Genomic DNA, 27,637 nt, shown 5'->3' with positions numbered 1-27,637 from the left:
TTAGCAGTCATCTGCCTCATGCTTAAGCATCTTATAAACGGCTTGATTCAGGAGAAAGTTGTCCTAAATTGGTTGTTTGTTTTTATGCACGGGGCAGAAAAACAAGTGAAGGTCCTGTGTGGTTAATGTGAATGCTATCGGAGGCTTTGTCCAGAGGAAATGAATTCAGCTAGGGGCCTGAAACAGACACGGCTTATTGAAATCTCAAGAGAAATGCTTCAAAGAGACTTGAGGGAAATGACAATGTTGTGTTGTACAGTATACATTACTCTCACAATAATTGTAAGATAAGGGTTTAGTAAATACTTTATTAACCCCACAAAATGATTTTTATTTTTTTTAAATGGCCAAATAGGTTGTGAACTATGATTTACTACTTGCTATAGCTAGTCAGATGCAGAGGGAGAGATATTCTTATTCTAGAGAGCTGAAATTATTTGGACTAATTTGGTCAAAAGTGACTTTTATAATGTTACAAAGTATTCTGTTCTTTTGAACTTTCTATTCATCAAAGAATCATGAACAAAAAATGTAGCACGGTTTCCACAAAAATAGTAAGCAGCACAACTGTTTTCAACATTGATAATAATTAGAAATTTAGTTTCTTGTGCACCAAATCAGCATATTAGAATGAGTTCTGAAGGATCATGTGACACTGAAGACTGGAGTAATGATGCTGAAAATTCAGCTTTGCATCACAGGAATAAATTACATTTTACAATATATTCACATAGAAAAGAGTCATTTTAAATTGTTATAATATTTCACAATATTTAGCTTTGGTGAGTATAAAAGACTACATTGAGTGTTCAACAGAAAACATTAAAAAAACTGTAGTGTATCTGCCAAATGTTAATGTTGTCAACTTTTAGTTTTACCATGTGACCTCAAAGCCTGACATATGAGACATTTTTGAAAAATAAGAACTAGTTTACCTGGTCTCAAAAGCTTTTAGCCCTAAGGCTAGTGCTTGCTAAAGCAAAAACAGTGAATCTTATTTCCCCTTTACTGTGGGAAAATCAGAGTATAATGCACAGCGTTAACTGGCTTATTACTTTAAAACGTGATTACATTAAAGGGATAGTACACCCAAAAATGAAAATTCTGTCATAATTTACTCACCTCATGTTGTTCAAAACCTGTATGGCTTGACTTTCCTTCTTCTGTCGAACACAAAAGTATCTTTTTTGTGTGTGTTTTTTGTCCATACAATGAAAGCCAATAAGGTGTTTGGACAGAAATGATGACAGAATTTTCTTTTGGGTAAACTTTCCCATTAATGTGATAAAGAAACACCAATGTTAAATGTTTATTAATCATAAGAAAATGCCATGTAATATAGTTTATTAACCTGACTGTAGACCTTTTACCGGCTTTGAATGTTAATAAAGAACAGTGTTCACAAGTGTGAGTTTATCTATGTTTTCCACTGACTTTAAAAATGACTCATCTAATCCTAATTTAGATTTTTATAATGACATTTTAAGCTATTTGACATTTGTATCCCCCCTTGAAATTCATGTGAAAGTGCTGTCATTAAATATTCACTACTTGTACTTCTGGCAATGCTGTAGGCAATTCTGCGTTCTGAATTAAGTAGGGTGTCTAAGAGTAGTTGGAATGAAAAGCAGTGCACTCATAATCCATCAGGACCCTGTGCTGAGATGTTTACAGTGCTGTTCTGCAGAAGCGTGCCGGTCTAATGGATCTTGCATTGGTTTTTCTCATCAACTCCTTCCTATTGCTTTCCATATTTCTTCCATAATCAGATCCTTAGCTGAGGCCTAGTTCCTGGGATTCCAGCCAGCCCTCCTCTGGGTCCAATGTCAGTGCTATTCATCACAAAGAGTGTGTGTGCGTGCATTTGTAATGGTATGAAAAAAATAAAACAGATTATTATTATTATTATTCACTTAAGCTTTAAATGTTGCTGATGAGAGTTAGATATTTCCACCAGGTATGAAATCGGAGCCTCACCTGTTCCAAACTGAATCCCAGTGTCTGGTAAACTACCATGCTCATGGTAACACCCTGGGCGCTCCATATGTTTGTTTCACACTGGGCAAATTGAAACCCTGGGAACCGCTGACCTTGTTCAGGCTAATGATTAAACGGTTTTATCATAATGCTGGTACATGGTGTGTCTCTGTGTCTGGATCTTTAACAAACAGGCAGCCGATGAGGAGCCTGTCTTGTATAATCAGTTTTTTGTATGTTGCTGTTCTATTCTGCCTCTAGTCGTCTTTATTTTGGACGATTGTAGTGTTTCAGATCTGATGCAACTCTTAAATAAGGAAACGATTAGGTTTAGAAAATTCCAGAACAATGTCATTTCATGACTGTTTCCTGGACCACTATTTTGAGTTGTGAGTTTTCCTCGTCTTTCTATCAGGATCTCCTCATTGTATGAAGTCTGTCTCATGAACTCTTATGAGCTAATTCTATTTAATGAATCACTCAAAGACAACTGTTACTGGTTTGTATCACTTTTGACTTGTCTTGAGGTCCAAGTCATTACTTGCATCATGTCCGACCCAAAATTATGCAAAAACTATTATATTATGTGACACTTAAATCAGTTTAGTTACTGACTTGTTCATTTAAGCGTACCAGAAAATAGCATTGTTTAGAATATTTGTTAGGTATATACACTACCTTTCAAAAGTTTGGGGTCATCAGATGAAAACAGTGAAAGAAGTCTCTCATGCTTACCAATTAAGGCTGCATTTACTTGATAAAAACAGTAACAGTAATATTGTGAAATAGTAAAATTGATTAATTTTCAGCATCATTACTCCAGTCTTCAGTGTCACATGATTCTTCAGAAATCATTCAAATATGCTGATTTGCTGCTCAAAAAAACAATTTCAGTGTTGAAAACAGTTGTGCTGTTTCATATTTTTGTGGAGACCATGTTTTTTCATGATTCTTTGATGAATATAAAGTTTAAAATAACATTTATTTGAAATAGATATCTTTTGTAACATGTCTTTACTGTAACTTTTAATCAATTTAATGCATACTTCCTAATAAAATAATTCATTTCTTTAGAATAAAAAGAAATCTTACTGACCCCAAACATTTTAATGGTAGTGTAGTTTGAACCAATTGTTTAAGTACTTAACTAGTCATTAAGGTGCTAGGTATAACTATTAAGAAACAATGTTGTTTTGCTACATTTTTGCCATAAATGGTGTGTCGACAGTGGTTCACACACACTTTGAGGTATGTTGTTTAGGTCTAAGAAAATCTAACCAACTTCACTGCATTATAGATGCAGTGTGTTGATTCTGTAATTAGGTTACATAATCAGCCCTCTAAACGCTAATCACGTCCCACCACACATCCCCATCTCACTTCTTGGGTGGTAGAGTAGCTGTGACAGGATGTCCTGTTGCTTTCACCACTTATAAAGTATCAAGATCCATCAAATGGTTTGTTTGACCTTGTGCGTTACCCTGGCACCCTGTCCTCTCTCATTTTACCCTTGCTCTCTTGCAAGCTTCATGAAACCCAGTGTCTAGAATACAAAGTGTGCCATAGAGCAGACACTTGGATTAAAAAAACATAAATCTGTGTGTGTAGAAAGAAAGGGTTTTTATCTGCCTCTTGCTATTACAAACATTTTTCATTAAACTAACAGGGAAAATGAGCAGGTCCAGGTGGAATCAGTGTACTTGTATTTTCTGCACTGATTTATGGGGAATAGTTATGATAACAATCAGCTTTAAAAAGTGGTCTTTTGATTTCGACATCAAACTTTTGGTGCTAATTCATATGTTGCTTGTTAGAAACTAGACATATTAGATAGGTGCCTGACCTTGTCCAAGAAAATGTACAAAACTGTGCAAGGTAAAATAAATGTTTAATATATAATAAATAAATAAATATATAAATATTTATAAACTTCATTTTGTTTACCTGAGTATCACAAACAGTTACGGTAATTTGTTGGGTCGCCACTTGATGTTGAAAGTAAAATGGATCATGAAGCAAAAACATTTGAGGATTGCTATAATAACACATGTGATAACTGGACTGCATGATATGATTTTGCTCTTGTCCACTAGCACTGTAAGAGAACTGTGATGAAAGTGTGTGGGCATTAATAAAGGTGAAGAGCAAAGAAAAATAAATTGCTCAAAATAATTTAAAGGGTTAGTTCACCCAAAAAGTATCCCATAATTTACTCACCCTCAAGCCATCCTAGGTGTATATGACTTTCTTCTTTCAGTCAAACAAAGTTATCTAAAAAAATATCCTGACTTTTCCAAGCTTTATAATGGGAGTGAATAGTAACTTAGATTTTGAAGCCTAAAAAAGCATGTCCATTCATCATAATAGTGATCCATACTGCTCCAGGGGGTTAATAAAGGTCTTCTGAAGCGAAGTGATACGTTTTTAAGAAAAATATCCAACTTCATATAACATTTCTGTTTAAAAATTCTCGTTTTAGACTTTAATTCGTGACCGGTGTTTTGTTTTGCTTTGCTCTATCCTCTGCGCTTCTACGTTCGCCAATACGTCATGCGTCGTGTCAGAGGATTCTCTTCCGCCGGAACTCAACTTGCGTATTGAAGCCAGTGATTCTATTTTATAAAGTTATAAATATGGATATTTTTCTTACAAAAACGCATCGCTTCGCTTCAGAAGGCCTTGGAGCCGTATGGATTACTTTTATGATGGATGTGCTTTTTTGGGCTTCAAAATCTCAGGCTCTATTCACTCCAATTATAAAGCTGGGAAGAGCCAGGATATTTTTTAATATAACACCGATTCTGTTTGGCTGAAAGAAGAAAGTCATATATATATATACCTAGGATGGCTTGAGGGCGAGTAAATTATGGTATAACTTTCATTTTTGAGTGAACTCACCCTTTAATTAGTATTTTATTATTACTTTTTCCTTTATCTTGTTTCAAAGATGTTTAAATATTTGTACTGGGAAACAAGACAAACATACTGATTACGAAAGTGATTTTTTTGGCTGTGAAACTTCCAGCTGCTCTGGCTCTTGAGGACACACTGAGTTTGATAGTGTCTTAATTTATTGTCTCAGTCCATCTTCTCACTCGCTGTCAGAAGACAAGTGGAAAAAGACTCAAGTGTAAGCAGAGAGGGAGAATTACCCAAAGTGCCATTACTATAAGCACAGTGTCACTTGTTCAAAACAAAGGAACATCACATTCTCAGAAGAGATTGATGTTTAGACTTTAGCCCTCCGGTGAACACTTTTCTGCTTGAATAACAAAGAGATATTCTGGAATTGGTTTCCCTTCTTTATCCTTGATCTCTTTTGAAGCTAAAAGCATTTAGGTAGGTTTAAGATTTAGGTATGTTTAATGTATTTCCTGTCTGCATTGCATAAGTGACATTCATTTTTGGTGCCCATATTATGATGTTGTGATATTTACCCTGCACATGGAAGACCTGAAACAGTTTATGCAATTAATTAAAACATCCTCTGTGGAATGCAATGTTCTAATCCTAGAAATTAAGTCTGTGGATCAGCAACTACCTCATACACATCATGTCACGGTTTAGTATTTTGCGATATATATATGTATATATATATATCACAGTAATTGGATTTTGATTGACAGTTGGTCAACTGCATGGGAGAGAGAGAGAGTGGTATCACTTTCATTCTTTCTCACTCGGTTTGCTTCACTTTTGTCCAGTACCGCATCTCATAGAAGAGACTGTGATGCACTGAAAGTGACCCACCATTTATTGTTGAAAATGATATGAGTGTATGCAAAAATAAATACGAATATTTATATAGGATCCTGATGTATTGGTGCATTATTGTAAAAAAAAAAAAAAGGATTTGAGATGTTTGGATTGGTACTTTTTTACAGTTTGTGCATAACATCCCTTTGAATTGAGGCTCTTGGCTTACCATTGTTCATGTTTGCATTCCTCGAGAAATCTCATGGTTCACAGCATGCGGCAGTTGATCTTCTGGTGATCTTTGCAGAGGTATGGAGCATTATCGGTTTGGAAATGCTGAGCATGAACAATACATGATTGTTTAGTTTAAGGTGTACCACAGAGCGTTATATTTGGCTCTAAAATGTTCTCAACAGCAGCACTTTTCACCCCTAAGGGACTTATGGGAGGGCTACAGAATAACCTTTTCTTTTCATAGATGCCGTGGCTTCTAAAACAATATCACAATGAAGGACTTCAACAGAATGCCATGTTATTTCACATACTTGGCCTTGGGCTTGTGTCTAGAGCCAATACCAAAGGTCATTGAGGGTGGCAATTCACCAAGGCACTGGCGCAGACTGGATATTGTGTTTCTATTTTGGGAAGAAAACATTGCAGGTGTGGTTCAAAAAGAGCAGCTTGCTGGGTAAGGCTTATCTTGTTCTGTTTTAAAGCTCTTGACATCATAGCATGGTTGCAAGATAACATTTCTTTCAGGTCACTGGCCACTCTTTCTTAAAATCAGTTGTGTTTTCCTCACTAGCATATTGTTTTAGCTCCATGTCTGTAAAAATGGATTAAGCTCCTCTTAAAGGTTAAAATAGCTGAGAATTATGCCTGGGTGAAATTTCTAAAAACAATAATATCTCAATATTTTTCAGCCTTTTTGGCCATGTTTAATTAAATATATTTAGGCATTAGAGCTAGAACCATAATTTTAACCAAACAAGTGTTATTGCCAAGCAGATTTAAAGTGTTTAATGCAATAAGTAAAATGCATTATATATGTAGTTAAAAATAAGCAAGCCATGTTTTCACCACTTGAAGAATGATATAATAATTTTCATTAGTCAGATGCAACAACCAATGATGTGATTTTGGAGTTGGACTATCTGTTTGTCCATCCAGTCGAAGATGGTGTTAAATTATAATTCATTATTTTTGCAATTCCATTTGATGATGCTAGTGACCGCATACATTATGTAATTCACCTTCATGTTTAACTCAGAAGCACTAATAATTAATCTTTCTTAATGCTTTCATACCTGTGAGACAAGGAAGGATTGGGGAACTAGTCTGACGATGCTGTCCTCTGGAAACATAAATAAATATTCATGTTTAATTTTATATTTCCAGTGAAATTATCCTGAATATTCAATAAATCGCCCAGTCCTACTAAGAATCAGCCTGTTTGAACCGGATGTGTTCTTCTTAATCACTAGTTCTATTTGTAAGCATGATGCATTATTGTGGGATGTTTCTTAGGATGCGCTTTGATGTGCTGTTGTTTGTGCCTGATTGACTTGGAGCCCCGGGCCTGTTTTTGTTTGGGGCCTTTGGGACGTGGGGACGGAGACAAAAAGCAACCGGTCAGATCTGGAATGAGATGTGGGAACTGGGACGTCCTCAGTTCAACAGAAGGAGGTCATAGCGAGAGCATGTGTGGGGTGCATGCAGCATTTTAAAAATAGTCACCGTTTTTCAAGGAAATTTCAGCTGAACAAGCTTTTGTTGACAGGTTTGAGAATAGTGAAGTATGATAGCGACAGCGTGTTTATTCAATGGAATTGAGGAGGTCACTGATTTTTCTCACAGCTCTGACTTCCAGCTATTTTTCATAGACTCTTTTGGTTTACAAGGTTTAGAGTGGGTTTTATCAAAAAAAAAAAAAAAAATCATCTTTAAGTCTGTTCACTCATTACGAGTTATGACAAGGCAGTAAAAAAACATAAGCTTGCAGAAGCGGGGTTTAAGCAACTAAATGATTGGAGTCCTGCAAATGTCACCAGAAAGAAGTGTCAGTTTCACCTGAAGGTCCAGTTATGGCATTTTGATTAAACATTACAAGGTCAAAAAATGTTTTAAACATGCACTGTCATGTATGCATTTAGAAAATAGGGTGAATTAAAGGGATAGTTCACACAAAAATTCATTATTACTCACCCTGATGTCGTTCCAAACCCATAAGACTTTTGTTCATCTTCAGAACACAAATGTAGATCTTTTTTGAAGAAATCTGAGAGTATTTTTACAATCTCTTCATGAACTTTTTTTAAGCATCAAAGTGGTAGTTGCGTAGACTGTCAATGGAGGGACAGAAAGCGCTCAGATTTCATCAAAAAGATCTTCATTTGTGTTCTGAAGATGAACAAAAGTCTTACGGGTTTGGAACGACATGAGGGTGAGTAATTAATGATAGAATAACATTGTTTTGGTGAGCTAAACCTTTTACTTTCATTTCATGCTTTCTATAAACAGTCAAATTAATGCAAATATCTTATAATGCAAGGTTCATGACAAAAACACTGGATTGCCCAGGAATGTTGGAACATTTGGTTTACTCTTGCATGTGTGTGGGGTTTTCTGCAAATGTTTCCCTCTATTTAGCATTCTGCATCTGTTCTGTGATTGGTGGATGCGCGGCATGCTTGAGGTTGCTTAGTAGCGCTTATTTATGTTAAGTCGCTGCTTTCCCCATCCTTCTTCCCCAAGTCTCTAGCCATTTAAAGCAGAGTATGCAACTGTTTACAAATCGCAGGTCCAAAATGGAGCGGAGAGCATGAGTTCTGCTGTGTTTATGGAATTAAAAGACTACGCTGTTTGTGAAAGAGAATGGACCGTGTTGCTCTCATATGTGGCTGCTGTTACATGGGTTATTGACAGATTTAATAAAGAGCCCACACAAAAGTCTCTATCAACATGCTTGACTGTTTTGATACTACCTTTGTCAAAGGTGGCCATGTATCAAACTGTTTTTAGGACTCATATTTGCACACTCTTTGGTAGTATTTCAAGTTCGAGATGAATATTTCTTATGAACTATGTAAAAGATATGAATAAATCTTATTTACAGCAGTGGGTTGTACCGTTAGGCTATTTCATGTTTTTAAATCGCTCTGCTGACGGAAATTTCCAAGAAATTTCAGTAGACAAAAAAACTCCAGAAAGTATGAGCTTTGAAAATTATAAGTGATCTAGGAGCTTTATACAGCAGGATGCCATTGAAAACACTGTAAGTCTATCCCTCACAGCCTCACGTTCATGCCTGTCATGGAGCTGCTCTGAATAAGGTCTATTGACACAGTGCTCCAGTCTGGACTGCTCTGGCAAAGCAACATTTGCTGATGTGATGTATAAATCGTGTTTAACATGATATTGGAGAAGGTTTATTTGTGTACTAAATGTAATTAATCATTGGGTGTTCCAAATTAACAATTAGTTTTTAATGAGAAACGGGGTGTTTGGCATGTTTTTTAGGGAGTCTACGTACTGAAGGACACCGTTTGCTTCCTTTTAACTTGCTCCAAGTTGACTTGACATCAATTTTGTCATTGGAGTCCAAAAATAACAACCTCTGAAGAGTTTTCAACATGTGAACAGATATGCAGCTAAAAATGAGACTCTGTTTGCATTAGACCTTTTTTATCAACCTAGTACATATTCTACAATATTAGGACATGCCTCTATGGAATACTTGGTTGTGATTGTTTGTTTGCAGCAGTTTTCAGTCAAATATTGATTGTATGAAGACTGCTAAACATTTTTATTACTGATTTTCAAAAGTAGTTGATTCTGCTAGTTTTTGTCTTTTGTGTATTGCTCTGCAGTCTTAAAATTTAAGCTCAAATCAATATTACATGCCCGTTTCTCGTTTTTAATGGATGAAATAAGGAGGTGAAGTAAGATTAGCCAGACGTTATCGCAAAATAACCCTCTTTATGGTGATATGAGACCTGATCTCCCTATTTTGAGAGAGTCTATGACTGTATGTCAGTATTTCACAGCCTTTTTTGTTTTCCATTGTCCACTTTTTTTTTTTTATTAAATTAAAATAAATTGAATGAAACAAATTGCCCTAGCTTTGTTTTCATTTAATCTATGGGCTTAATGTAACTTTCTGTAATCTAAGAAAACTAAAATATGATTAAAATATTATATTATTATTATATAATATACACACATTACATCAAATATTATATTATTAAAATATTAAATTAATTTAAAATAATTAAATTTCAGGATTGCAGAAGTTTGAGGAGCTGCATTTTTCTTTAGTGACCCTGCTAATAAATTTACACGACTCTTCCAGTCATTTGTGATTTTCTGCAGATGTTTTTTTTTTTTACTTATAATTTCTACCCATTAAAATATTTTAGAGCTTGTCATAACTATTAAAATGTTTATTCATTATAAAAAAAATATATAAAAATGAATTTTCTTCATTTCCATGACTTTTCCAGGACTAGAAATCACTTTTAAAATTAGGCTGCATCATATCCAGTTTTTCCAAGACTTGTGATTTTTAGCTTATTTTAATATTTATTTTTGTCTTATTTTAAGGCCCCCTGGAAGTTTGCTGATGCCTCCTGGTTGTAGATTAAATAACTTTCTGAAGGCAGGTATATTCCCTAATGTTGATCTGCTTCCTTATAATCAATGGACTTTAGCATTAAAATGAGGTGGTTGTGCTGGCTAACAAGGTTTCATTTTAGTCATACTTCTATGATCAGTCTTAAAATAGACGCATGCTATTAATAGCAGTGTGTGAAATGTGGGAGATCAGACCGCTGAATTATAAATCCATCCCATTTGGTCAGGCTCATCTGTTCCTTCATAAAGTGCCAGATCCAAAACAGGAAATGACTTCGCACCAGCTTGTAATCTTTCAACTAAACAGACATTTCCTGCTTAACTTGTTTTTTGACTTTTTCTTTCTACCATCAATTCCAGCAAAGACCCTTATCCCGCCCCCATCTCTCTCTTTTTCTCTCCCTCCTTCACCCTCTCTTTCTTCTGTTTGCGCTGTATTGACAGGAACCTTGGAATCTCTGTAGATGTTATTAGTTTCTCATGCTGGTTATTTGTTGTCCCACTGCCGTCACATGGCCTTCATCTCTTATTTGAGTTTCCAGTAATATCTGGAAGCAATGTTCCCTCTAATTTTTGTTCTTGCTAAGCAAAACATATTCCTATTGGACAGAGCCTTGGGCCATGTAACAGTTTGGTTAATATGTTATGACATTTTGTAGACTCTTTGAAGATGTTTTTTTTTTTTTATATAAGTAAAAAAAAAAAAATAGAAATAATAAAATATATTGCAAAAACATTCTCTTTAGGATATTTAGACTGACTTATGTTATTTAAATCTGCAGTGTGTCATTTCTACACCTAGCATCTGTTATTTAAATCTGCAGTGTGTCATTTCTACACCTAGCATCTGTTATTTAAATCTGCAGTGTGTCATTTCTACACCTAGCATCTGTTATTGGACAACAATATGGCACCGATAATTAGAGCTGCACGATTAATCGTTGTAAAATTGCAATCTCGATTCAAACACGCTATCTTATTTCTAAATGGCAACGATTCGCCTGTGTCTACTAAACCTTTGACAAGTACGATCACAGCGAACATTCAGATCTGCTTCCGCGCTGCTGCTGAGACAGAGAGAGCCGTTTTCATGTATAGGTGTTCTGTTAAAATAATTGAAATTATCACAGAAAATAAAATACTTGGTTAAAGGTTTACATTTCGGATATAAACACTAATGTCTGCCCTATCTTAATCTTTTGAAAGTAACTTTTTCAAATCAAGATTGTATCGATTATATCGTTAAGCCAGTAGGTGGCGACAAGCGAAATATATTTTGTCATTGAATGACTCATTCAAGATATTCGTTCAAAAACGCCAATAAGTCTTTATAAGTGAGTCGTTGAATCATTCATTCAGGTTTTTTTTTAAAGAATTAATTCCAATTAATTAAAATTTTTAAATAGACTGCAGCAATTAACATTCATGTTACTTTTAGTTGTCTGTTCTGAATCGTTTTGAAACAAAAAGAAAAAACACCCAATGTCTATTTTTTTTTTTTTTTTTAAAGTGGCACTTTTATGCAATTTCTTTTGAGTTTATGGGTTCAGCAATAATTACAGAGAATTACTGTTATTATTCTTGAAAGTGGGAAGTCACATTTAGGATAATATATGTAATTTCAGAATCTGTTTTTGATTGCGTCCATTTATGCTATGCATGCAATTTTGGTTTTGAGAGTCTGTGCGATTGGAGACGGTGCTGTTTAATGTGCTGACACCTGGTCTATTACACATTCTGTTTTCAGTTAACACCCTTCACCAACTTCATGTGCAAGTAATGCATCAAAGACATGTCGGCTCATGCATTTCTGTTCCTGCTCAGACGAGCATATGATGTGTGCAAAGTTTTGGTTTATGTGGCTTGGTTCAGTAGAGGAAGACTTTTAAAAGTCTGCTTCATGTGACACAAGACAGTCACAGCACTCTTCTTTGGACCTGCCACCAATCCCTCTGGGGAGATGGGGGCCTGGATATTGTTGTGCAATTCAGATCTGAGTCTGTCCCTCTTTGCTTTTTGTGCAGGTGAACCGTCCCCCACTGTAGTTTCCCATCCGAGCCAAGGACATGGAGGAGTGCGAGTCCGCCCCTGCCAGTTTCAAGAGGAGGGCCTGGGCTCAGAGCCGAGACTCCTGGCAGGCTCCTGAGTCTCAGGACCAGGGAGCAGAGGAGCTGCTGTCTCCACAGCCTATGGAGGATAAGACTTCGACAGCCTCAGAAACAGGTACAGTCTTTCTTTTAATGATATAACGGTTCCAGTTTTTCAGGTTTGTTCGGTTCTGTGGTTACCTTAATACCTTAATGGTTACACTTCTACTCGTACTTTGAGATCATCTTCTGCACTCACTCTTGTTCTCCCTCAAACTCGCACAACTTCTATAGGGTCCCGAGCCTTCAGTCACCCGCACCTTATTTATTGTTTGTTGCCACAGGATGTGCGAAACAGTGCAAGTCTTTTTGGTTTTAAATGTGACCCATCTTTTTGGGCAGGCTTTAATGTGATTGCTTTTATGCTTGAATCCAGTTTCCAGGCTGTAATAATGATTTTTTTTTTTTTGTCATTTAATGTTGATTGTTTTATTGTGTTTGTAAGGTGTCCTTGAGTGTCATGTAAGGCGTCTGAATAAAATGTAGAATAATAAAGTAATACATAGTATTAGGGTTGAATTTTCAGGAATTTGTCATTTCAACCAATTAAGCAATGATTGGCGCAGCCATGTGGATTCAAAAATGCAGAAAATACAGTAGAAATCTTGTTAAAAGATTGAAGGTATGTTTATTTAACAACATAGTAATGAACAGCAGTATTTACCATTGTATATTGTTGCGTAAGTGTTTTAATATATGAAAAATACCACACAAAAACGTATACCACTCAGAGATTAAGCAGTGCAAACAAATAGTTGATTGAAATGGACAGTTTGAACTGATTCATGAAAATTAATGATTATATTAACTATATTTTTGGAAGTTTCAGCTAGAGATGTTATAAAATACTCCTGATTCTGTAGAAAATGATTAATTAATCTCCAAATATTCAATATATTTGATATGCTAAGATTGTACATTGCTAATAAGGATGTTAATTGCACACACACAATTACTGATAACTAATATTTTAACATATTGTTTGCTTGATATGGATTGTATTGCCTCTTTTTCACAGAGCTGTTTTTTTTAAACCTCACTTTTACTTGAATTAAGCCTACAGATAACAGTCTGCATTTTGTGAATGTTAATATTTCTTGGCCTATTAAAATTCAGCGATATGGGGAAATACCATTCATACTCCTATAAATAGACACCTAAAAAATGTATGCAAATTTAGGCTGATATTTATATGCAAAACAGAATGGCAAACCATAAGATTGTTGTTTTTATCATTTGAATCGGAGTTATCAACACGACTTTTGGAGGTTTGAAGGTTTGCTGGAAGTCATAATGTCATAATGAACACAGCAGACAGAGAAGATTACAGAGGTTTGTCTGCTCGGCTTGGCATTTGATTCTCCATGCAAGTCATGATAAACCAATTAAGAGCAAAGAAAGTTTTTTGAAAAACGGGAATCGCAGAACACAGTTCAGAGAATGCCATGTTTGTCGTCACAGTTAGATTTGATGTTTGTTTGTTTGATGTTGCTTTTAGGAAAATTAATTTGGTTATTACACGGAACAGTTACTTGTATTTATTTATTTTTCTCAGGTCCTAATCCAAATCAAGTAGAGAACTGGCTCAGGACCTGCAGGTGAGTTACCTAAAAAAACACGCTTATAAAATACAAATGCAAATAGTGTGAGAAAGATGTGTGTACACGCCATGGTGTGACGTGAATTGGTAAGCAAACAAATCGCTCAGATGCCTTCTGGCAGAGAAAAGCGTTCTGTCTCCTGTCTCTGGTGTCTCTGACAAGCTGTAAATTTGAGAGAATTGTGTGAATAGTCTAGTTGGTTCAGACCGTGATCTTCCCAGAGTCAGGAAAGTCTTTACTTGTGAGGACTGATTATTGTCCTTTGTGCTGCTGGGTTTTTTTTGGGGGGGTCTGTAGGGGCCCATTAATGCTGGAGTTGTCCTCAGAGAGTTTTTAGTCTTTCTCTCTGTACTGCCAGGCTGTTTTTTTAAAGATGCACGACTGTTTAGCTCTGAAACGCAGGAGGAAAGGGCCGTTTATTTACTTTGTAGATATACGTCCCTCATGACCAACATAAACCTTCCACGTGAAAAACAAAACCGAGATTCCAGAGTTGTTGGTGCGTGTCCCTGTCTGCCATTTCATCTTGTGATCTAAAAGGAAGCCTTGCATGTTTGTTTGAACATTAAAAGAAATTTGGCTTAATGTCATTTACTCAACTTTATTCGTTGAAGACATGAGAATCGTTTGTTGTCAGTGATGCGATGATATTTAATTGCGGTCATAATCTGAATCTTTGAGTTTAAAAGCTGGAATGCTTGTAAAGGTTTTACCAACATGAATTTTTCACATTGATGAAGTTATGTTGCTGTTCCAAAGTGAAAAAAAGAAATCAAATAAAATAAAACGGAGCCAAATCGCATTTGATAGGGGCCATTATAATGACATTTAAACCATTTAAAGTTTGGGGTTGAAAGAAGACTCCTATGCTCACCAGGGCTGTTTATTTGATGAAAAATACAGTTAAGAAAGTATATTGTGAAATATTATGACAATTTAAAATGACTAATCTCCATTTGAATATGTTTTATAAGGTTATTTATTCCTGTGATGCAAAGCTGAATTTTCACCTGTATTCAATGTCACATGATCCTTCAGAAATCATTCTAATATGCTGATTTGCTGCTCAAGAAACTTTTATTATTATCAGTGGTGATGAATAGAAAGTTTTGGTAACACTTTATTTTACAGTGTCCTTGTTACATACAGTACATTACATGTACTTACCATAGTAATAACAGTAAATTATGCATTATTACGTGCAACTAACCCTCAACCTAATCCTACCCTAACCCTATAGTAAGTATATGTAGTTGCATAATATTATTCAGTACTTAAATATATTACTGCACTGTAACAATGACACCTTAAAATAAAGTGTAACCGAAAGTTTGGTTACACTTTATTTTAAGGTGCCTGTGCCAGTGTTAAATACTGAGTAATAATAATTAACTATCCTACATGTACTTACTGTAGGATTAGTGTTAGGAATAGGGTTTGGTTTGGGCTAGCTACATGTAATTATGCAGAATTTGCTGTTTTTACTAAAGTAAGTACGTGTAACACATGCAACAAGGACAGTGTAATATAAAGTGTTTCTGAAAGTTCAAAAGAACGGCATTTGTTTGAGACTTCAATGATGAGTAAATGCCAGAATCTTATTTTCGGGTGATCTGTTCCTTCACAGTTGATTTAATCAAATGCTCAGAACTAGTGCAAATTCCCCCGTTGAACCCAGTGCCACACACTAGGTCAATAAAAATACCTCGTGCTCGTCCTATTCCCAATTCCTGCTCATTATCATTAAACACACATGAGACAGACATCCTCCTACAGGCTGACAGGAAATGTAAGTGTCTCTAGCGCCGAGAGTTTGCTGGATATCCGGAGCCTGAAAGACTTTCGGTGGTGCTGCTGGTGTTGTGAAACATGGCGTGAGCTATTCTTAGCCTTGTTGTACGTGGTGTGGTTTTTTTCTCACGCCGTTCGGATCTCCAGGTGTCTGGATGAAAGTGCCAGGGGATTTCGAAGGCAGCGTTTTGTAAGTGCCTAGAGATTCTGTGTGTACGGAGAAACGAACACGAGAGGGAAGGATGTTTGAGCGTGTTTTTAGGGAGAGATCTGGCGAGTGTAAGGAGAGGAAATGACGTGTTATTGATCTTTCAACAGGACTCCTCTCGGGGCCTCTTTGGACGAACAGAGCGGCAGTCCGTCCAGAGGTGAGTTCATCTTCTTCAGAACAAAAATGATGCATGCATCTGCATTTACATAAGTTGCATGTCAACGTTCTGGGATCGGTTTTACTGTAAAAGGTTACTCAACTGCTGGCTGACTCTCTTCTCCACCACTCCTTGTGAACTTTGGAGCAAGACCTCACAGTGCACTACAGCGCACATGCACATTCATTGGCACACACACACACACGCGCGCGCGCGCACACACGTATGCTGCTTTGGGGCCAATAGCAGACCCCCACACACTCCCGGCAAAGTAGTGCTTGATTAGATGAAGGGTTCTTCAGAGATTAACACTATACGGACTGAAGCCAAGGGCCAGATAATGTGTTATGGATCAGGTCATTCGAAACTGCATCGGCAGTCTTCCTGATAACTTTGTAGGTAAGGCAAATGCACTTAAGAGTAAATATTTACTTTGAATCTCTCAGTGCGTGCAAGCCATAGCCACATTCGGGCTCTGAAGTACTTGGATGTATTTAAGTGCTTTTTTATGTTGAAGAGAATGGGAAATGATCACTTGTTCGTCACGATTGGTCAGTGTAAAGTGTTTGCTCTCTGAAAGCTGTTCTCTTTGTTTTTCAGGGCCATTAAAGAATGGCTGTAGCTTTGAAGATGACCTATCCCTGGGAGCTGAGGGTAAGTACTCGACACTTTATCCCTCAATCAGATGTAATTGCTCTCAAGTGTGCTCCTTTGTGATGAACGTGCCGAAGTATTCCAAGAATCCCACGTAACTTCTTAGAGGATAATGAACCAACTGACAAACAAGAATGACTGCTGGCTGCCTTGTGTTATGGCTGTGGTGTTGTTTTTAAAACCTAGTGGGTTTGATTTCAGTTTTTGTGCTCTTTAGTGTTTACTTTCTATTTGGATTGTGTGCTGTTAAGGACACACAGTGACATGTTCACACATGCATGTGATATTCTGTTTGAAAGACTGGTCTTGGCACGTCAGATAACTTTCTCTGGTTTCATGGTGCACCTTATGGACCATGTGTTAGTGGGAGAGGAACGCTTAAATAATAAAAGTGACTTTGCAGCGCACTTTTAATTCCACTAGTTCTCTGTGTCATTGCAGAGGTGTAGCAGAAGTCTGATGTTATCTAGCAATTATTTGTGGTGAGGAATCATTTAATGCTGATGTGTTATGTTTAATTAGGGAGTGGATTTATTTATTTTTGTGCTACACTTGTTTTTTGTTTGTTACATACTGAGGGTCCAATATGGTACATTTTCAAGCCATAAATTTAGCTAATTGGCCATTAATTATTATTTTTCATTATTTATGGTGTTTTAAAAAAAAAACATTTATACTTTCGTATTATATTAAAATAAATATATTTTGTATTATATACGTTTTAAAAATAAAATGTAAAATATTCATAAATACACTATGTATATATTTATATTTACTTTATTTTTTTTTAAATTTTGGATGGACATATGTAGGCATTCTAGATTTTTTGATTGGTGAGTGTTAACTTTGGAAACCGTGTGTGCTACCTAAAACTTTAATAATGTTTAAAAAACAGCAGTAATAAAACAATATTTATGACAAATTAATGTAAAAACAATATTAATAGTATGAAAAGCACTTGCATTGTTTGCTTGTGTAATGGGCCATCAATTATACTGTATTTTCTTGTATTATGCTATCTTATGTGTGGGTGTATTTTTACAGTTGTAGAATGACTAGTTTAAACAACACAACAAGTTGAGGAGAAACTTTTTTCTGCAGACTTGCCACAAGCCATTGTGCAACTGCAGTTGACCAGGTTTCACCCCTCACTGTGTCTGTATGTGAAGAAACGAGTCCAGACTAGTTCCACTGAATGACTCAGCTCCTATTCGCACTTATTGACAAAAGTACAGGAATCAGGCAGCACCAGTTGTGGGAATTTCTGCGGAAATTCGAGGTTGAGCATTTACTCCTGAGGCTGATGGATGAGTGCATGTAAACCAGGATGCTTCAGGCCAGAAAATCTCTGGCTAATGTCCTCAGCGTCTCTGTGTTCAATCCTGTCCTCTTTAGCGAACTAAAACCTGGTGTCTAATGTGATTTGCAACACGAATCGTTTGGCAGGTTAGGATGTGTGCACATATAATTCTGTCATTGTGCTCTAAGTGCTGAGGAAAAGTGGATTGTCGTCCAGAGTGGATGTTCTCAGCTGAATAAATCACTTTTGGAAATTAACATTATCACAACGTTAAATAAGGCTCTTTAGTGAAAGAAAATCAGACTATTCCCACAATGCTAAAATGACAGCCAGGGCTTTTGCTAACTGCACTTGTTGTTTCAAAGGTCGACAGGTGTTTTGAGAGGAATTTGCTATCAAATTAGGTAGGAATCCAGCACAGTTAAGCCTATATTCTTCTTTTTCTCTCTACAGCCAATCACCTCCAGAACAGCAGCACAAAAACAGAGGCCAATGGGTAAGCAGGATTTCCAAAATTTTCCCATCTTCTGTTTTGGTCTAGTCACCGGTGGATGACTGTCTTCTTTCCTCAGCTATGAAATGCCAGCCAAGGCCAAAAGGAGCCAGTTCAAACAGAAGGGCAGAAGTATGAACTCCACAGGCTCTGCAAAGAGCAGCACCACAGTGTCCAGGTACTTTACAACAATGGCGTACTAAAGTTATTAAAGGGATACTTCAGGATTTAGCATTAAGCTTTGTATTAGTAGAAAACCTGTAATATTTTCGAATTACCGTGCTTTCCACCCTGATATCCCCCTGAGAGGAGAGATTTATGTATTTTTTGTCTGGAAAAAATCCTCCGATGACGCAAAAATCGTCATTTTGCGTCATCGGAGGATTTTCTGGCCAGAGGCTAAAGACTACAGCCAGTAGTAGGGGCTGTTCCGCATGTTTTCAACCCGCCCATAGAGGGTGGGATCTCACTCACAGAATGTACACAGTGTCAGCCGTCTTTCTTTGGAAGCTAAGCTAGCAGGCTCTTGTTCTGTGGAGAAAGCGGAGTAGTAGGAGAAAGCGGAGTAGTAGGAGAAAGCTGAGTAGTAGGGGTTACCATCCTCTTTTTCCCGGACTTGTCCAGCGGGCGAGATCGTTCAAAATGTCCGGGATTCGGCTTTTGCTTTCTGCGGTCACCATTCATTGTTTACATGCACACCTCTTGTTTCAATCTAACTGAATTCATTCCGATTGATGAATCTGAATGTAGTGTGTACATGAACGCTAAACAAGTGATCGGTTGATGTGCGTTTTACCATTGCTAAGAAAATTCCCGCTCCTCCGTGAGAGATGGGAGACCCGGCGCGTCTTAGTAATCACACCACCGGCCTCGCGCCGTTCTCCCGCTGCCCTCAGCCTCGTCCTGCTCGCCACAGTAAACATGATGAATGGCGACTGTAGAACGCAAAAGCCGAATCCCGGACATTTTGGCCGATCTCGAAATCCCTGGCAAAACTAATCACGGAGTCTCAAAAACTGCGCTCTCTTACCGGTAGGCGTGGTTTGGGAGCGGCCTCCTAGGGCAGCGAAGCAAGTGCATTCTGGGAGTTGTTGTCTTTCATCCACATAAGCCAAAAATACATTTTCTGGCTTTTCTCAGTCTAGAAAGCTCCAAATTCAAAAAATGTTTCACATTTCTTCTACATAAATGACCTATTTTAAATACACATTCATCTTTCCAGAGGTGAAGTATCCCTTTAACACATGTAAAATCTATGTGCTTGTGAATCAGCAAAAACTCAACCAGTGATTGGGCAAGGAGTTTGCATACAATAAATGTATAAGCTTTTTAATTTATGTTTTACTATACTGTAGTTATTGATAATCTGGCTATATTTAAATAACTTTTACTTATGTTTCAGATTAGTGTTAGACCAATTTGTTGGCTGATATTTGGCTAGTTAAATAGCTATTACTAATTATTTTATATGCATTATACATTGTATGTACTGTATGTATATATATATATATATGTACATGTGTATGTATGTATGTATATGTACTGAGTTTAGTTTAAGTTTAGAGACGTGCTCCAGGAAAAAAAAGCCCATTTCCACCTCCATTGCGTTGGAGAAGTAATCCACGTAAGATGCAGGTTGCATACTCCTGTTCTAGGCGGGAACTCACGGTCTTCCAGGCCAAGTGCATGCAACCACTGGCGCCTAATTTCCAAGTCTGCTGGAAAGCTATGCAGACCAGCAGTGCTGTTGCAATCAGCAACACTACACCTACGTCCCATCCCAACCACTGTACTAAATACAGATAAAGCTAATGCTAAAAATCTATGCTAACTTGAAGCTATCCTAACTGATGCAATACTATGCTTCTATGCTTCTAACAGCGTTCCCATGGGTCCTTGAAATCCTTGAAAGTTTGTGAATCTAAAAAAAAAAATTCAAGGCCCTGGAAAGGTTTTGAAAATAAACATGCATAGATACAGGTCCTTGAAAGTGCTTGAATTTATTTTGTGCAAGGAAGAAATTCCATATTATTCCCTCCGGTTCGCTAATGTGTTATTTCGCCAACACTTCGTGGCCTATGCATACTAGCTTGTTTGATTTACGTTAGTTACGTGCATTTACGAGTTACATTAAGTGTTTCCCCCGTGAGGTACTTTGTGTTGTACGTTGCCATGACGTTCACCCGCGCACGAAACTAGGGATGTACCGATACCACTTTTTTTCAGACCAAGTACAAGTACTTACAGTACATTTGGGTACTTGCCGATACCAAGTACCAATATGAGTACTTAATAATACCATCACAGTTCTTCTAACAATGTTTTATTTTCATCAGATGTTTTTCACTTTCTGACTGTAACAAAGTAAATAGGCCTCTACAACTTGTATAATCAAATTGCGAGAGCGCAATCGCTTGTGGAAAGAAGAAGAAACATTTTACGGAAACGGTGCGGCCGCGTTCTCCACGCGTTTTTAGACGCGAGATGTGACCAGCCCCTTAAAGTAGTATCGGGTGCGGTTGCATCAGGGTAGTTTTTACGAGTATGAGTACATGAGCACTGTATCAGACTGACACTCGAGTACTGGTATCGGTATCTGTGCATCCCTACACGAAACTACTACGATGGTACCTCAACGTTTGTTGTTGGACACAACAAATGTGTCCCCACATTAAGTCCTTGAACTTGAGGGTATTGGACCTGGAAAGTCCTTGAAAGGTCCTTGAATTTGAAGTTAACCAAGGTGTGGGAACCCTGATACTACACTAACAACTATGCTAATTAACTACTTAGGCTACATGAAATAATCTAAATAACTATATAAATGCTATGGTAACTAGATGCTAATATCCTGATCGTTTTCAATACTCGCAATTCCAACTCCTGACTCTACAGTGGTTTTGACAGAACAAGATGTTTTTATACCAGGGGCTGTGTCTACGCCAAGGGCATGGTGAGCTGGTACCTGCTTGCGTCACGCGGGGAAACATCTTCCAATAGAAAAATTCAACTGCAGTAGACACCGTTCAACCTGAAGAGGGCAGCACTCAGACGTTTTTACACCATATATTGTAGAATTAAAACGCTTTATACCCAAATGTCGAAAAATGTACTCGAATCAATGAACAGCACTAATAAAGCCCCAGTCTTACAGATCATTAACTAAAAAAAGTTGTTTTAGGGTTTAGTTACCCTTTAACTAAGGTTAACCTTATTGTAAAGTGTTACCTAGATCTTTATCTGTAATGCATCACTTTGGCAAATATTGTTTGGGTGATGCAGATGTGTGTCTTCATTGATGTTGTTTTTCCTGCAGTGTTTCGGAACTGCTGGACCTGTATGAGGAGGATCCAGAGGAGATTTTATACAACCTCGGCTTTGGACGGGAGGAGCCCGACATCGCCTCAAAAATCCCTTCTCGTTTCTTCAACTCGTCCTCTGGCGCCAAGGGCATCGACATCAAAGTTTACCTGGGAGCCCAGATTCAGCGCATGGAGTTGGAGAACCCGAACTATGCCCTAACAAGTATGTCAACTGAGCTGTCAACACAATCTATGACGTTTGATAGCATTTCTGCCCCCGTGATTCACACCGATCGAAATGATGAATTGAGGGAAATGTTAAATGTTACATGCAGGGTGTAGTGAGCATTTATGCCTACATTTGTCCCCTCCCCTTTTTTTAATCTGAAAACTAATAATTACATCATTCTTTCGTTTCGCATGGCCTTGATGCTTAGAAATAACATTGTAGCTAGGCAACCGGACAACATTTAAGTCAACATAAAGTCAAAACAGACTGTTTACCTTCTTAATGCACGTTCTTGGTCTTATTGTGCAAAATTCATCGTGCATGTTATTGCAAATAAAATAATGTTTGTCCTAGAAATCTTTTAGCAAAATAACTTAACTTCCTCTGCTTATTTAAATGACTTTCCTTTTTGGCTCACATGCAAAGCATTCTCCAGTAACTCCACTCCAGGTTTTCAAAAATTCCCACTCCTCGCTCGCTCCCTGCTCTCAAGTGAAAGCGAAATTTGCACCGTTACCGTTCTTTCCATATTTTTTTGCATCTGGAATGCCTATATATTTCTAAGTCTTTTTTCTTAATCTCAGTAATATTTCACAAAACGTTCTTGTATTTTGTTTGCTTTTAGTCTATTAACGTGGTTTAATTAAATGCATATTTCTGACATGCAATTGAATTTAGGGATGAATGATATATCATTATTGACCGATATTAGTTTTATTTTATGTCCATCAGTCTTGGCATCAATTGCTTAATTGTGCATTAAAAAAGCTAATAATTTAATAACACTTTTAAATATTAAAACTGCGTTAACATTGCAAATCTCAAAATGAATATCCACTTTTCATTCTGTACATTTATATATGCCTAAATTCACTTCCAGCATTTAAAAAATGTATACAATGTAACAAATTCTGTTTTAATTCATATATTTTGAGAAATAGAGTATAATAGTGTATAATTTTAATATTGGACATTTATTAATTATCAACCATAACATAAAAATATCTATCGACATCATTATCAGCCAGGATTTTAATATCAATTCATCCTTAATTGCATAATCGATCCTGGGGCGAGAGAGAGAGAAAAAAGAAGCACTGCTTACACTCGACAGCCTTACGCCACTGCATACAAGTATTTAACCATATAAAGATGTAAGACAAAGACAGCAAGAGAAGAGTTGAGGGAAGTTGTGGTGCCTAGAAAAGAAGTGTGTTTGACACTAAGACCACATTGCAGAACATCTAATCCATGGCGTTTCTCAATTACTCCATATCTTCAACCAAGCACTGAGCTCCTAACCCTCAAACACTCGCTGTGTGTGCGAGGGCTGTTCAGACTCAGTAGAAGTAGAGCACAACAAAGCCATTGTCCTCCGTGGGCACAGAAATGAGAGGCAGAGACAGACGGCAACGGAGAGAGAAAGTGACAAGCAGGCTGTGGCACAGCAGAGCGGATTCTGCCACCCGCTCACATCAGGATTCGGCCTGTGTGCCAGCTCTGTGCCAGCTTTTGTGTTGGCCTACATTTGCATAATTCTCACTGAGCCCAGACAAAGCATCGGAACAGGAAGAACCTTGGTGAGGGAAGGGATGTGTGAAGTCTGTAATAAGGCCTGTTTTGTTGATCGTGAGTGCACTGCATTTGGCTTCAGGTTCGCTTTGTTGCTTAGTTTTAGTAAGTGCTGGTCTGACTGTGAACTGTTGGAGTAAAAGTTTGATACAAGTAAAATAGCAGTTGTAATTTACTCACCCTTTATGTATTTCCAAACCAAGAAAATATCTATCGATCTATCTATCGATCTACACTTTACCTTTAATATTAAAATATTTATATGAATATTTGTTGAAGCCCCATACAATTCATGATTTTTTTTATATTATAATGTTTCATTATATTCATATTTAATATATGATAATATATATTATTTGAAAAGCTTTGTTTGAATGTAGTTGTCAATTTGATTAATTTGTTTTTTAAATAAACAGATTTCAATTCAATTTGATGGTGCTAATAGTGCAGAAAATTGTACACTTTACCTTTAAATATTAAAATATAAATATTAAAAAAGACTCTAATTTAGGTCAATTCTTTTAAAATAAACATTCAGATTATTAATTCAAGTAATTATTAAACATACAAGGTATTATTCAAGCAATTATTGCTGTCAGTATTAAAATAAACAACAAGGAAACAATTTACAAGTAATAGATCAAATAATATTACTGCAACAGTTTTATTAGGTTAGTAGTAAACAGTTATTTTTAATGCCACAACTGTTTATGCTCATACCTCACTAGGCAGACATTTCGGATTTGAATGTTTTTTTCACGTTTTGTGGACTTGTTCCCCCATGTCTTGTTGTCTTTTCTTGCATAACTCTTGCTTCTTCCTCCCTAAATGCTCCTCCATGGGGGCTGTGATCTCGAATCGGACTTGCTTGTCCCTCTTTCACAGAAAACCACACTCTCTGTTCCTCTTTTCTTTTTCTGGCACATGTCCTGCGAGCCGTTCCTGAACGCTGAGTCAGCCTGGCTGCATTGCAGGAGATAAATGAAGACGATTGATTTCTGAGCACCACACATCACTGGCTTGTTATCACTTGTTATCATTCCATTACATGCCTGCAGTATTGTCAAATCTTTTTCCTTTATGTCAGCCATAATGACAAGCTTGATGTTGATAAAAACCATTGACATAAAACCATCACACAAAAGTTAACCGGATCTCATATTTGCACCTAGAGGCCCTATCTTTTTTTATATTTTTTTATATATTGTGTTTTTTTTAGTTTTTTTTTTCATAAAATACACACTTCACTTACATAACTCCCATATGAACAACAAATAAGTAATTACACCGCTTTGAGTTTAACTAACCTTACTAATTAGCATTTTATACATTGCCTTTAGAAAATCAGCCTTACATAGAAACAATTCTTGACTCATTTTGACTCTGACATGGTTAACCCGCGGTTAAAGTGAGTCAATTCTTTCCATGATTCAAAATGATGACTCCTGTAGTCAATTCATTCTAATTTACACAATGCGGTTTGACCGTTTAAGAGATTACTTTACTTTATTTGTCAGTTATTTATTTATTTATTCATTTGTTTATTAGTTTGTTTATGTGTTGAAACCTTATATAATTCATATATTATAATATATTATTATTACAATCAATTATTTATTGTACTTTACTATTAAAAAAAATACAATATATTAATATATGTGCTTTTTTGTTCTATGTACTAGGTGTAGGAAACACTGTTTGAAAAGTGCTTTCTATTGTTTCTGTTTTAAGTTTCTCCTCTATTTTTTCTTGACTAAATCAAGTTTGCTCTCCTTTTTCCGTAGGTCGATTCCGCCAAACAGAAGTACTGGCTACGGTGGCAAACGTTTTCACAGAAATCTACTCCCACGTGTCCGGAAGACCCATGGAGAAAATCGGCAACGGCGACATAGAGGTTAAAACACCTCCATTAAAAAGGAATAATTCCGCCCTGAATGTGGCCAAAATTCTAAAGCGGAACATTACGAGACAGAACCTGTTGGCCTCCGGCACGGAAGGATCGGCCAAACAGCCTTCAGCGCCTGATGCTGACAGCGCAGAGAGTGCGAACTCTGACATACGGGACGGGCTGACGGATACCGAGCACAAGCCACAGCAGAAGGTCTTTAGGAAAAAAGATTCATCTCTGGCAACAGTGACCGAGGAAGCACAGCAATGTATCTCAGAGGCCTCACTCAACGGAGACATCCCCGAACCTCTAGCCAAGGACTCTACGTTAACGAATGGTGATCACTCCAGTTCGTCACCAGCTCTGGACAAAGACACGCCACTTTCCCCGGTCCTGGTGAGCATCAGTCGCGTTTCTGACGAGAGTGACCTCACAACAGAGTCAGAACTCAAAGAGCACGAGTGCCAGAAGACCATCACTTCCACGCCAGATAAAGAACCCTCCAACCTGCTGCCCAACCCACACATAGCCCACCTGCTCAGCCAGCCCAGAGACTCCTTTGAAATGGAGGAGGTAAAGTTCCCTCTCGCTTCCACTTTACCAAAACAATCCTCCCTGCTTTCCCTTGTCCAGTTCTCACGCTGACAATCATCTCCAAGTTTCCCCTAAAGTTTCTTTTGTGTGCGTTTTGTTGTAAAAACAGCAGAGGGTCATGACACTTAAAGCTAAAAATAAGTAGGGAACATGGAGCGCCTGGAGTATTTTCTGGGGATTATGGTTTTGCCTTTGATTATGTTGGAGCATGATACTAATTCCTAATAGCAGACAATTTTCACCAGTGATACTTAGGGTTGGGAATCAAAAATCGATTCCAATTATGGAACCGGATACTTAAGGTCAGGAATCAGATACGTGTTATAAAATTACAATTTCTGTTCCTCGTATTGATTCCTTTGTGTGCATTTTAATATGACTTTAAACCATTCAAGCGCTGTTTTCTATGCTATGCACACATCCAACGCGTGCGCACAGAAAACCGCCTCTCATACTTAATGCGCGATACAAAACTGATTTGTCTTCCGCGTCTTTTTGCACTTAAACTGACAAAAACACACAAAAATATGTACAAAATATCCTCGTAAACACAGTTGGCTATTTCTTAAGTGAATGAATTGTATCCATTCAGCTCTTAAAGTGACAGCAGCCTAATATTCCTGCTGCCGTCTCTATAATAGCGTTAATCAGACAACAAAAGACAGAGAAAATGTACTCGCTGTTTTTGAGTGAATAACTTTTGTAACGATATTTTCTAATGTATATTTTATTTATAAAGTGCTGTTATTTTTACATTTGATTACAGTTTCTGTATCTGAATAGTACATGAAAATCTTAAAAAGCTGTTTTATCTTTCTTCAGTTGTATTTATTTGTGTGATTGCTAATTTGTTTATTGTTCTTTTTTAATTACTGAGTGTTTAGTTGTCTTTAATAATGCTTGAAATTTATATTAGTTAGGCTAGTTGTTTTTGCCATGGTATTTTTTAAGCCATAGTCAAAAGTTCCTTCTGTAAAATTATATTATTATAAATTAATTTAACAGTCAAATATTTATTGTAAATTACTAGTTGAGATATAATAATAATAATAATAATATAATTTTACATTATTAATGTACAATTAATAAATGAATGGTTCGATTTATTTGTATATCTTTATCTTTTTTTTCTTTTTCTTTTTTTGCATGCTTGAAAAGTTGATTGTTTCGAGTGTTTCCCAACTTAAAGGGATAGTTCACCCAAAACTGAAAATTCTTACTCACCTCATGTCATTCCAAACCTGTATGACTTCCATTCTTCTTTCGAACACAAAAGATGGTAGTTTGAAAATTGTCTGTATTTTGTTCATACAATGAAAGTCAATGGGTCCAATGTTGTTTGGAAGCCAGCATTGTATAAAATATATTTTTTTTATGTTTTGCAGTAGATAGT

General features: G+C 36.8%; 1 protein-coding gene across 2 annotated transcripts in view; it reads left to right on the top strand.

Annotated features, from left to right (window-relative positions):
• itprid2 (ITPR interacting domain containing 2) overlaps nucleotides 1-27,637 on the top strand; it is a 44,071-nt gene that overhangs the window by 3,356 nt on the left and 13,078 nt on the right. Inside the window, exons 1-9 of one of the 2 annotated variants that reach the window (XM_079880748.1) lie at nucleotides 6,282-6,361; nucleotides 12,330-12,528; nucleotides 14,008-14,050; nucleotides 16,163-16,212; nucleotides 16,813-16,866; nucleotides 18,620-18,662; nucleotides 18,739-18,837; nucleotides 21,976-22,184; nucleotides 25,547-26,223. In XM_079880748.1, coding sequence (XP_079736874.1) covers nucleotides 12,372-12,528; nucleotides 14,008-14,050; nucleotides 16,163-16,212; nucleotides 16,813-16,866; nucleotides 18,620-18,662; nucleotides 18,739-18,837; nucleotides 21,976-22,184; nucleotides 25,547-26,223 — 1,332 coding nt within the window. In that variant the 5' untranslated portion in view covers nucleotides 6,282-6,361; nucleotides 12,330-12,371. Of the gene's footprint in view, nucleotides 1-6,281; nucleotides 6,362-12,329; nucleotides 12,529-14,007; nucleotides 14,051-16,162; nucleotides 16,213-16,812; nucleotides 16,867-18,619; nucleotides 18,663-18,738; nucleotides 18,838-21,975; nucleotides 22,185-25,546; nucleotides 26,224-27,637 lie in introns of those variants that run through there. The other variant, XM_079880747.1, reaches the window with a different exon arrangement.

The sequence above is a fragment of the Squalius cephalus genome (genome assembly GCF_949319135.1).
Source record: "Squalius cephalus genome assembly, chromosome: 9".
Lineage (NCBI taxonomy): Eukaryota > Metazoa > Chordata > Actinopteri > Cypriniformes > Leuciscidae > Squalius > Squalius cephalus.
This window is presented reverse-complemented; position numbering and strand designations above follow the sequence as displayed.